Here is a 12747-nt window from a genome sequence, read left to right on the forward strand (position 1 = left end):
CAGTCATGGTCTCCAAAGCGTCTTTAAGCATGAATAAGCACCCAAATCCTTCCCTCTTATGTATCCTAAGAGCCAATTCACACAGTCCAGGCAAAACTACATGCACTGATCACACATCCCCAGACACATGGGGGCAGATTTACTTACCCGGCCCATTCACGATCCAGCGGCGCGTTCTCTGTACAGGATTCGGGTCCGGACGGGATTTATGAAGGTAGTTCCTCCGCCGTCCACCAGGTGGCGCTGCTGCGCTGAAAAGCATCGGAACGTGCCGGAATACACCGAGCTGGACCAGGTGAAGGTAAGCGCTTCCCAAGCGACACATTTTCGGTTTTTAAATGCGGTGGTTTTTCCGAATACGTCGGGTTTTCGTTCGGCCACGCCCCCCCCCCCCCGATCTCCGTCGCGTGCATGCCAGCGCCGATGCGCCACAATCCGATCGCGTGCGCCAAAATCCCGGGGCAATTCAGGTACAATCGGCGCAAATCGGAAATATTCGGGTAACACGTCGGGAAAACGCAAATCGGCCCTTAGTAAATGACCCCCATGGTTACAGCTCCTCCTCATTGTTCAACAAATTCTTAGTGACCACCCCTGAGGAACTTCAATTTAAGGTACACTGGAAACCAGTTGTTTTTCTCTTAACTATTTTTATTATATGCTTCATACACATGCAGATACTGAGCCATCTAGAATCTTACAAATAGACATGTCATAAATATCTAAAACTAAAACATTCTATACTCAGATAAATGATAAAAAACTAAAGCTAAAAATTGTTTCATCAATCAAAATTGTAATAAAAGTTCATATTAGCATAAAGCACAAAAGCTCAAATGACCTAAACACTAAAGGATAGAGCCTAAGTTGCTGATTAGTGGGTGTCTCAGAGATGAGACCTCCACAGATCACAAGAACGAGGGGTCTGATGGGTCCCAGGTACCTCTGTCGGACCCCTCGTCATTCTCTGAGATTAATGGAGCGGACGGCCGCACATGACCGCTCTGCTCCATTCATCTCTATGAAGTTAGAGGAAATCTCTGTCATGTGTATTGAACAGATGGATTTCATGGGTGAAGGTCCTTCTCAGTATAAAATGGTGGGTGGTTTGGGTGGCCACGGGCCCCCTAGAAGGCTTGAGCCCTTGGCTACCACCCAAACCGCTTGTATTATAATCCACTACTGGTTGTTAGATATATCATGTTTTCGCAGAAGCATTTAAAAGAAAAAAGTTTGCTGCACTGACAAAATCAATCAATGGTGGCCTCCAAAATGTTTGTATTTTTGACCATAGACCAGAAGAACGTGTTCCAGAGGAAAAAAGCCAACGGAACTATAAATAGTAGGGTCTTCTATCCTCAGCTTCACATCGAAGGTTTTTGTTTTCAAAGAAGCTTAACCAACCAGATTCTTCAATCCCATCAGCGATCTGCAAAATACAGGATTATACAGGTTGGAGACATCAGGGCACCTCATCCCCTTAAGATCCAAATTGTTCACTAGGTCAATATGTCAAGGTTCGGTTGGTTCGTCTTTTACATTTTGGAGCTTCCCAACTCTCCTCTGGTGCTGGATGTCAGGAGAGATAAGGATGAAATGGATTGGAGAGTTTATTTCCAAATTGCCCAATCCCTTTGTTTTTTTTAGGAATAAAGGTTGGTTCTATCCACTCATTACTCACACATTTTTATCTACTGTTGCAGGAGTCAGACCCTTGCCAATTAAATCTAGTCCATCGCCCTCATTTGAGTGAAGTTCTCCCTAAATATCCTAAATGTGGTTGTAGACCGTTCAGTAGTATTTGTGGCCTTCATATAGAAAAATCTGCTACCAGAGCCAGAAGAAGTTCCCTCTTAGTAGCTCCTTACATCTGCTTGTTTCAGTGTCAGTAGTGAATGTCCTAACCCTAAATCACAGGACACACAATACCTCACTTCTCCATTGTTGTCTTCACCTCTTCAGAAAGGACAAAACTGCCACCAGTAATGAGAGAACGGCCAGAAGTGGGAGGTAGATGGACATCTTTATCCAGCATGTATCACCTGTAAAAGAGAAGATTGTGCACTGATTCGGTGCATCAGGTGGAGCTTGTAGTCCTATCTACTGTCATGGATTACACGTTCTATACGTTTCAGGTAATAAAGATGACCATAAAGATAGTATAGGCACAACAATGGGATGATATGACTAAGCGGAAGAATGGAGACCAGCAAATAAATTGTTGATCCAGAGAAGTGGGTTCCAAAAACAAATTGTTATCAATCCAATTTGACCCATAGAATTGCAACAAACAGCAGTGGCCCCAATGAACCAATCAAAATTGTTTGCCGACCTGTTGTGGCTATTGGACAGATCCCTGGAATACATTGGGGGTCATTTACTAAGGGCCCGATTCGCGTTTTCCCGACGTGCTACCCAAATATTTCCGATTTTCCCTGAATTGCCCTGGGATTTTGGCACACGCGATCGGATTGTGGCGCATTGGCGTCGGCATGCACGCGACGGAAATCGGGGCGCGTGGCCGAACGAAAACCCGACGGATTCGGAAAAACCGCCGCATTTAAAACAAAAAATGTGTAGCGAAAATTACACTTACCTTCACTAGGTATTGGCCGGTGAATTTCAGTGCATTCTGGTGGGCCTCTGGGGAACTTCAGCGCAGCAGCGCCACCTGGTGGACAGCGGAGGAACTACCTTAGTGAATCCCGGCTGGACCCGAATCCACCGCAGAGAACGCGCCGCTGGATTGCGAATGTACCGGGTAAGTAAATCTGCCCCATTCTTTTAAAGAAGATATGACAAGTCCTCAGCATTCTCTTCGTAGGTTTTTTTTGTGCCTTCTTGTATACCTATGTACGATTTTAAAGAATGAAGAATAAAGTGTTTTTAATTTCGTTGGATGTGCTACGACTTTCTCTTTTTCATGTAGTTCTAATAATCTTTCGTCATAACTAGGACCTTCCATACCATGGACTGATGTGGTTGTTCTTTAAATCACTGAAGGCTTTTGATTCAGCAGCCTGGCATTGAGCACTGTACTAAAAATGACTCCCAATACCTTCTCCATTGTAGACCCATTGGGGTTCATTTACTAAGGGTCCATAGGGCGCATTTTCGTCAGGTGTCCCAACGATTTCCATTTTGCGCTGAATTGCCCCAGGATTTTGGTGCACGCGATGCGCCGGCTTGCACGCGACAGAACTCAGGAGCCGTGGCCATCAGACGATCCGACGGATTCGGACAACAATTAGTCGGATTTAACAATTACAAATGTGTCGCCAGACATGCACATACAAGCAGCGGGAATAAGAAGGGGAACTCCGGTGGACCTCGGTGCAGAAGTGACGGATGCAGGAACTCGGGCGCACAAGCTAAATGAATCGCGTCGGACCCGAATCCTCGTCAGACAACGCACCGCGGGATCACAACAGGATCGGGTAAGTAAATTTCCCCCATTGTGTACCTATAGTCATCTATTCAGGGTTTTTATAACCTTGGTCCTCATCTGCCCTCTAGCTGCCCATGTATCCAGTCTATCCCGGGCATCCAGTTGGGACATTGTGTAGTGTATCTACAATACCCCAGAGCTTTGCTAATAATGAGAATGTGCTATTAAGGACAATTTTAAAATAATTTATATACAGGTAAAATAGTAATGATACCAGTACAGACCCCCGGGGGTTCTCCAAGCCCGTCCCATATATGACTAGTCTTTGGATCCAATCTTTTAGCCACTTCTGGATCCAATAACTTGTGTCACTATCTAAAGAATTGGACCTAAACTCATACTGAAAACCCCATTGTATATAATGAATTCCCACATACAGTAGGTTATCCGCTCCTTATACTTACCTCTCCTGTTGTGTAGCCTTGGGCGCTCATCATGGCAGAGATCCTTCATCTGGACGGAGACGTTCTTGTGGTCGGCCGGGTTGTGGACTATACACAGGATCTCCATGTCCTGGTGGTCCGGTGCTAGTGATATCTGGGTGGTGCTGCCGCTATCATACGGCTGATACTCCTGGTCCTGGTCCCTGTATTTCCAGGTATAAGACAGATGTGATGGATGTGATGGGACAGAGCACTGGAGGGTGACATTACATCCGTCTGTCCTATATCCCGTCACTTCTCTCTGTATATACGGAGAGGGAACATAATCTACAGAATAAACACATCAGCCATAAGATATACATCACATACATGTTATAGCGCATGTTCCCCCTCCACCTGCTATGGGTACAGTCATACAATACACATACATACTGTACCATATAGAGCAGAATTATCAGCGTCATACAGTATAGCGCCATCTATTGGCTTGCTGTAAGGGGAACCTAAGGGCACAGACAGGGACAGGGAGCCCTAAACTAAAGTATGCTAGGGTAATGCAGGACAACCGAAAGAACAGTTCCCCCCTAAGCCACATATACCACCATTCAGTGCTCTAATAATACCAACATATATTGCTTAAATAATGCTATCATACTGTGCAGAGATAATACCCACATACTGCGCCCTACATACATTGGGGGACACGTATATGTTATATATGACCCGGGGTACAGAGAGGTCAATGTGAAGACTTACCATAGACTGTGACATTACATGAATAGGATTCTGCTTTTCCATTGGTTTGTACGACGTCAATCCTGTAAATCCCGGCGTCCTCCATAGTCAGGTTCCTTATGGTCAGTGTAAATGAGTCTTCAGATTTTTGTAGACGCCCAGTGAACTGAGAGTCATGTGTATTATGGAAATTCCCAGTAATGAACAGTATGTTGATCCATTCTCCATTCCTATCAAAAGTCCATCGGATTGCACTTACTGTGCCCGTCTTCTCTGTAGGAAGATATGAGATGGTGACATCTCCGTGTAGTAGAGCCGGTGTATGGTCCTGAATGATGGCTTCACCTCCTGCAGATACAGAACATAAGAGATAATTAGTGACACACATTATAAGAGTATTATGTTATGGCTGGGCATGGAGGAGCATTTCAGGGTACAGTTCTCCCTATCTGGTACCAGCACCAGCGCACTGCACAATGATGAGCAGCTGCTCCATCACCTATAGGGTTGGCAGCCAGGTTACAATCCATATGAAGCCATAATAGCTCCCCCTAGTGGCCGCTCGCTGTGGAAAAAACTTCACTTCTTTTTCATCCAACTGTACAAGTGATGACAGAAAAGTGGCTCCTTCTCCTCTTACTTTGTCTCTTATCATCCTCCTCGTTCTCTCCAATACCGAATTTAATATCAAACCTATTGCCCCCTGTATAGCAATCAGGTGCCTTACTACCCCACGCTTTGTTGTCTGGAAATCTGACCTGTTGAGATGTGAAACTATCACATATTTACAATAATTTAACCTGGAGACCTTTCGAAGCCTTATCAGTGCCCCACACATTCCCCCTGTGCCCGGTCATGGTCACCTTCATGTTCTGTGGACATCTGTTCTCCTTCATCTATAATAAGACCATCACTAAGGTCCACATCTTATTGTGCAGCCTACAGAAGAAGGATAAGGGGAGATACACAGACCCCCGGTATAGACCCTCAATGGTATAATACAGGAGCAGTGGAGTCCTCTGAAGGGACATCAGAAATAACTTAGAGTTCATCAATGGACTTTTTAGTTTAGGTGGTGGGGCACAATGAAAGTAGACCTCAACTGCCCATTCTATAGATGGCCCAAGGTCTTATCATCTGAGATGCCTCACAGACGGGTGGTATATAATCTCCTGACCCTCCATTATAATAAAATAAACAAGACCCACCGAGGACGAGCAGGATCACAGCTGTAACCGCAGCGTGGAGGCTTCTCCTCAGCTTCATAGTGATGTATGAGTATGGAGTGGAGACCAAGGAAGTGAGTTAAAGTTTTATGACTGTACAAACCACAGGACAGAGAGGTTCTTGTGAGCTTCACCTTGAGACACAGGAAGGGGCAAGAACATCCTCTACAAAGAATATGTAAAATATTGTATAAAATGTCTCATTTCCTATATTATAGCTCTGCTCTAATAAAGTAAATGCCTGATGATGTGTTTTGAAGAGACCAGTCATCTTTTTATAATCCTGGAGATCTTCTGTAGGATTGCTGAAGGCCCATATAGAAGAACCAGGCTGAAGATCAGTTTTTAGGCTTCCTATACGGCAATGTAATGTAGTAAACCAATTGGGAAATAATGAGGGTAGGTACAAGGAGCTTAACCACAAGGGTATTTACCGTGTTGTTGAACTGTATTGGACTTTACCAACAGGAGATAGGACTTTGTAGACCATAAGACGGGGTCTTATGTTGTCTAAAAATAAGTTAAGTCATCATTACATTTTCAACAAAATTTGTATACACGATGGCACAAGTGGTCACAGGAAAATGCTTCCTTCTCCACTTACTTTGGCTCTTATCATCCTCCTTCCTTCACTCTCATTGTGATTTTCACTCATCATCTGCTGAATTCTGTCTTAAACTCACACACTGGGCACATTTACTAAGGTGCTTGCGCCATTTCTCTGTTAAACTTTCCATGTTATTTCTAGTGTAAACTGGAACTTGGACCGGAGTGTAAGTGGCACCTGGTCTTCACCAGAGCCGGCCGCAAAGAGGGTTGGACTTGCTGCGGCGTGGTACCACCAGGTCGTTCCACATTTGCGACTTTGTCAGCCGAGGTCGAGGCACCTTAGGAGGAAACGGTCTAGTGGTCAGGTCCAGGCTCAGGGTCAGGGCAGGCAGCAGAGATGCAACGTCAAGTTCCAGTCCGAGATAAGCAACGGGAGGTCCAAGAAGATGGGAACAGGAACACAGGCACACAGACACAGGACAGGGGAACTCAGGATCAGGAACACATGGGAGCAGGAACGCAGGATACACAGGAACACACAGGAACACAGGAGGTACAGGAACGCAGGAGAATCGCTAGGGAGCTTTTCCTAAGGCTGTGAGGCACAAAGATCCAGCAGGGTGTGATGGAAGAGACAGGTTTAAAAAGCCTAATGACCACCGCCAATTAATGGTGCGCTGGCCCTTTAAATTTCCTAAAGCCAGCGTGCGCATGCCCTAGGACACGGGGACGCATGTGCATGGAGCAAGGCAGGGACTCGGAAGCAGGGACAGGTGAGAGGCGTGATATGGGTTGCGGGAACACCCGTGACAAGTCTGACTTTGTTCCAGATTTAACGTGCAAAGTCTGACAGAAATGTGTCACACGCCCAATGTTAAAGGTGCACCAAAAAAAAGTGTCTGTTGGGGCAGATCCCATGAAGAACATGTGTCACAAATCCTGAATCTGGTGCCCTCTGCACCATACACAGGACACTGCACATAGTACACACTGCACTGGTCTCAGTAAATGTGCCCCATAGACTGGACACAGTGTTACCCCTCATGTACACACATTGGACTAATGACTGCTGCAAAATGTTTTTAGGAAGCTAAAAGTTCAAATAACTCCTCTTTCCCTAGGACAGATCTGAATATCGATAGACATGTTCAGAGCCCTAATCCATCAAACCCCTTCTGTGGTGGAGCCAAGTCATTATTTTAGTAATAATGATCCTCTCTGTACTCAACTGAATATTAGAGGAGTAGCAGAGTCCCCTGAGGTGTCATCAGAAATAACTTTGAGATACTCTATGGACATCTTGGTCTGGGTGGAGCAGCACAATGACCCCCATTCTATAGATGGCCCAAGGTCTTATCATCTGAGATGTCTCTTTGACATGTGTCATATAATCTCCTGCCCCCCCCCATTATAATAAAATAAACAAAATCCACCAAGCACGAGCAGGATCACAGCTGTAAATGCATTGTGGAGGCTTCTCCTGAGCTTCATGTTGATGGAAAGATGATCACCGGGGTGAAGACTGAGTAAATAAGTGAGACAATGGAGAAATATGACTGTAGAAGCCAGAGGACTGATATCTTGTGAGCGGAAGGGGCAAGAACATCCTCTCCAAAGAATGGGGCTCATTTACTAAGGGTCCGAATCGCGCATTTTCGCCGGGTTTCCCAAATATTTTCCGATTTGCGCTGAATTGCCCCGGGATTTTGGCGCACGCGATCGGATTGTGGCGCTTCGGCGCCGGCTTTCACACAACAGAAATCGGTGGGCGTGGCCGTCGGAAAACCCAACGGATTTGGAAAAACTGCGGAATTTAAAAAAGAATTTGTGTTGCAAGATCAGCACTTACATGCACCGGGAAGAAGAAGGTGAACTCCGGTGCAGCAGCGACACCTGCTGGATATCGGGCGCACAACCTTAGTGAATCCTGGAGAACGCGCCGCTGGATCGCGACTGGACCGGGTAAGTAAATCTGCCCCAATATGTTAAATATTTACGTAATTGAGCAAAGCCTAATTTATTATTCCAATTCAGGGGTCACCTTGTTCCTCCAGCTGATTTTCTCTCTGTGGTCCCTCATAGCGGTACATGAGGGGTCAGCCATACATCAGTCTTCTGCTGGGTCCATTATTGTCTGAGAATCTGGCCCAATGGAAAAATCTATCTGTGGTGGGACAGCCAATAGCCAATTGGTGGAATCTGCCATTCAAACTTATGGTTGGTTAAATGGGGTGCTATTCCTATGTTGAAAAAAAGTGTAGGTGTAACTTATCCCTAGTATGAAGCTTCTCTTAGCCCACCATGGACGTGACCTGTAGGATACATGTTGTCTCTCCAATTCAATCCCCCTACTTACCATTTGATCAGCATAACCCTACTTTTAGTACTACAAGTAGAGAGTCCATCATTCTCTAAGAATCGCGTTGCCCGACGTGGATTCGGAGCTGCCGCGATTCACTAAGATCGTGCGTCCAATTTCCTGCATGTGTCGCTTCCCCCGCTGAGGTCCACCGGAGTTCACCTTCTTCTTCCCGGTGCATGTGAGTGCTGATCTTGCAAGACAATTTGCTTTTTAAATTGCGGGGTTTGTCCGAATCAGCCCGACGTCCACGATCCGATCGCGTGTGCCAAAAACCCCGGGGCAATTCAGGGCAAAATGGAAAAAAAAAAGTGAAACCCGACGAAAATGTGGTGTTCGAACCCTTAGTAAATGTGCCCCATAGAGTCATTGGGTTCTGGGGCTTGGGTATAGTTGACTATATCCTAAGTGGTACTGATGTAGTTGTGGATAGTTGTTCTATTACAATTTTCCATTTTGTTTTGTTTCATAATTTATCTATTTACTAAGAGACTACAATAAGGTTATTGTCTACTCCGCAGACTCTTCATACTCTATGATCCGCCTGTGCCAGTATTTCCCTGGGATCCATGTGATAGATAATTGATAGGTCCAGGAAACAGGGGTACCGCACTCCTAGTCGAGTACTCAGCCCCAATATACAGTAGAGAAGAACGTAGCACACATCCTATGTTGATTTTTAGATTTTCATCTTTTAATTCATATAATCAGTATTTGCATCTCCTCCAAAAAGTTTGCAAAAATCATATAGAGAAACAACAGATCATACATTTTTCTTAGCGACGTTTCGGTCTAAATCGACCTTTGTCAAGCCCGGTCTGAAACTGTAGAAATGTATATGTGCCGGCTCAGGTGGAGAGTGGAGCTGTAAATACTGATTATATGAATTAAAAGATGAAAATATAAAAATCTACATAGGATGTGTGCTACGTTCTTCTCTACAGATAATTGATAGGTGTCCTCAGGTGTAGACTCTCTAAATACTATGTGCAAGTTACAAAGCTTATCTGAAGAAATACACTTTGCCCTGTGGTGTCCATCAGACGTGTCAGTGGTTTCCTGTGTCTTCTGTATTACCATCACCTCTGCTGCCCACAGAGCTTCCTTATCAATCTAGATGAGAGAGACGTCTCCTTACAAGTAGTAATCAGAAAGTGACTATAAAAACATTACTGGGTTGCAAAAGTAATCAACTTTTCTTCACTTTTAAATATTTCAACCACAAACTTGATAGTTTTTTTTTACTGATATTTTATGTAACAGAGCAACACAAAGTGTGAAGTATGTGTGAAGTGCAGTCTGTTGGGCAATGTCTCTCTCCGCTCTGCACACCCACTGGCTGCGAGTTTCACCCCTTCTTCTTTGGGGCTCTACCTTGGTTGGAGAATGTGTGTGATCAGCAAGTTACACCACATTGCTCACACATGATGTTAACCCTTCCATTGTTGCTGTATTTGCAGGGCAGTTGTCCTGCTGGAAGGTGAACTTCAAAGAAAAGAACCTGCAAACTCCTTGCACATGTATTTATGAAGTGTCTGGGAGAGCGGAGCCTGCGCAGCTGGGTGGAGCGGGCATGACAGGCTTGGCAGGGAGGGACATATAATACGTGGGTGGAATTCTATTGGGGGAGGAGAATAACAGCGTTAGGGATAGGGGGAATTTAAAATGGGGGGTGGAGTTAGAGGTTATTTAGGTAGTGGCAGGAAGAGGTGGCCTCATTCTGGCCAGAAAAAATTGTCCCAACCACCCTCTCTTTAGTTTGTTTTGTATAGGGAACACACGTGTGTTTTTGGGGAGTTGGGATACAAGTAGAAAAAAAGATTCTTTGTCAAGGGGTTTTTAGGTCAGGGAGTGAGGAGGTATGTTTTGTAAGGTGGCGGGTTCTTGGCAACAGCCAGTGGTACACTTAAAGTGTGGTTACGAAAAAGATAGCCACGAAGTATCAGTAAGGTGAGGTTATTGATGTGAGGTTGGTGGTTTTTTCCCCTTGGATCGGTATCAAGGTGGAATGTTGGTTTTCATTGTCTCCGAGTTGGTTTGGTCTAGGGCCACATCTTCGTTCGCCATTTTGCTAGGAGGTTGGCGGCAAAGTGGAGCTGGGGGTGTGGTTCTCGTGCGCTGAGCGTGCATTTTTATGGTTTATGGAGACAATGAGGTAAAACGGTGGTTTTGGTTACGTTTTTATCCCATGCCAATTAGGGTTGTTGCCAAGAACTTTGCCGTCATTTTTATGTTGATGTATTTTATTATTATGTTAACAAATGTTTCCTGTTTTCCAGATTGACATCCATTTACAATAAAAGCTGTGACCATTCACCTTTCCAACTAATAAATGTGTCTGTGTTTTATTTTTAGCTAGGTGGTGGTCAGGCTAGGGGGTATTGTGGGTCCTTCTCTGGGTGCCGAACTCGGCCATTGCCTGGTCATGCGCCAGTTTTGTGTTGTGGCTGCCCTGTGTCCAAATTTCTGCACCTAAGGGTCGTTCTGGTGCAGAGTCGGACCGCGCGCCTCATTTATTACCATTATTCAACAGAATTGTATGGCACGCCCTGTTAAAGGACACACACCAGCAGATTATCGGTTGTAGACTGTCCCATAATAGATGCTCTTTACCTCTAGTCTCAAGCAAATAAGGTTTTAAAAATATGTAAATTAGCCTGAGGCGCTTAGGCTCACGTCATCTGAGCACCTTATGGCTCCTCCACTCCTAAACCCCTTCCCGCCGGGGCCCTTTTTAATTTTTGCGTTACTTATCACTCCCCACCTTCAAAAATCTATAACTTTTTTATTTTTCCATGTACAGAGCCATGTGAGGCTTGTTTTCTGGGTAACAAATTGCACTTCATAGTGATTGTATTGAATATTCCATGCCGTGTACTGGGAAGCGGGAAAAAAATTCCAAATGCAGTGAAATTGGTGAAAAAAAGTATTTGCGCCATTTTCTTGTGGGCTTGGATTTTACGGATTTCACTGTACGTCCCCAAAATACATGTCTACTTTATTCTTTAGTTTGGTACAATTACGGGGATAGAAAATTTGTATAGGTTTTATAATGTTTTCATATATTTACAAAAATTAAAACCTCCTGTACAAAAAAAAAATTGGGGGGATTTTGCCATCTTCTGGCGCTAATAACTTTTTTTTATACTTTGGTGTACGGAGCTTTGGGAGATGTTGTTTTTTTGAGACTTTTGATGACGTTTTTAATGTTATCATTTTTAGGACTGTACGACCTTTTAATCACTTTTTATAGAATTTTTTAATATTTTTTAAAATGGCAAAAAAGTGACTTTCGCCGCTATTTTCCGTTACGGGGATAAATGCAGAGAAAAACCGTTATTATATTTTGATAGATCAGGCATTTACTGACGTGTCGATACCTAATGGGGGCCATTTACTAAGGGCCGATTCGCGGTTTCCCGACGTGTTACCTGAATATTTCCGATTTGCGCCGATTGTACCTGAATTGCCCCGGTATTTTGGCACACGCGATCGGATTGTGGCGCATCGGCGCTGGCATGCACGTGACGGAAATCGGGGGGCGTGGCCGAACGAAAACCTGACGGATTCGGAAAAACCGCCGCATTTTTTTAAAAAATTGTGTCGCGAAAATTTCACTCACCTTCATCCAGGATAGGCCGTTGTATTTCGAGGCATTCCAGCGGACTTCAGCGCAGCAGCGCCACCTGGTGGACGGCGGAGGAACTACCATCATAAATCCCGGCTGGACCCGAATCCAGCGCAGAGAACGCGCCGCTGGATCGAGAATGGGCCGGGTAAGTAAATCTGCCCCACTGGGGGTCATTTACTAAGGGCCCGATTGGCGTTTTCCCGACGTGTTACCCGAATATTTCCGATTTACGGCGTTTTTCCCTGTATTGCCCCGGGATTTTGGCGCACGCGATCGGATTGTGGCGCATCGGCGCCGGCATGCACGCGACGGAAATCGGGGGGCGTGGCCGAACGAATACCCGACGGATTCGTTAAAAAAAGAACGCGCCGCTGGATCGCGAACGGACCGGGTAAGTAAATCTGCCCCAATGTGTT

The 12747-nt window shown here is 45.0% G+C and overlaps 1 protein-coding gene across 1 annotated transcript; it reads right to left on the reverse strand.

Annotated features, from left to right (window-relative positions):
- Positions 1–1950: 1950 nt before the first annotated feature.
- LOC140070074 (SLAM family member 5-like) lies at positions 1951–4672 on the reverse strand. The gene is made up of 3 exons (XM_072116406.1): positions 4588–4672; positions 3853–4158; positions 1951–2042 (listed from the first exon to the last, which is right to left on the reverse strand). Exons 1-3 carry the CDS (start codon positions 4670–4672, stop codon positions 1951–1953), a joined length of 483 nt encoding a protein of 160 aa, XP_071972507.1.
- Positions 4673–12747: the final 8075 nt, after the last annotated feature.

This window comes from Engystomops pustulosus, chromosome 7, assembly GCF_040894005.1.
Source record: "Engystomops pustulosus chromosome 7, aEngPut4.maternal, whole genome shotgun sequence".
Lineage (NCBI taxonomy): Eukaryota > Metazoa > Chordata > Amphibia > Anura > Leptodactylidae > Engystomops > Engystomops pustulosus.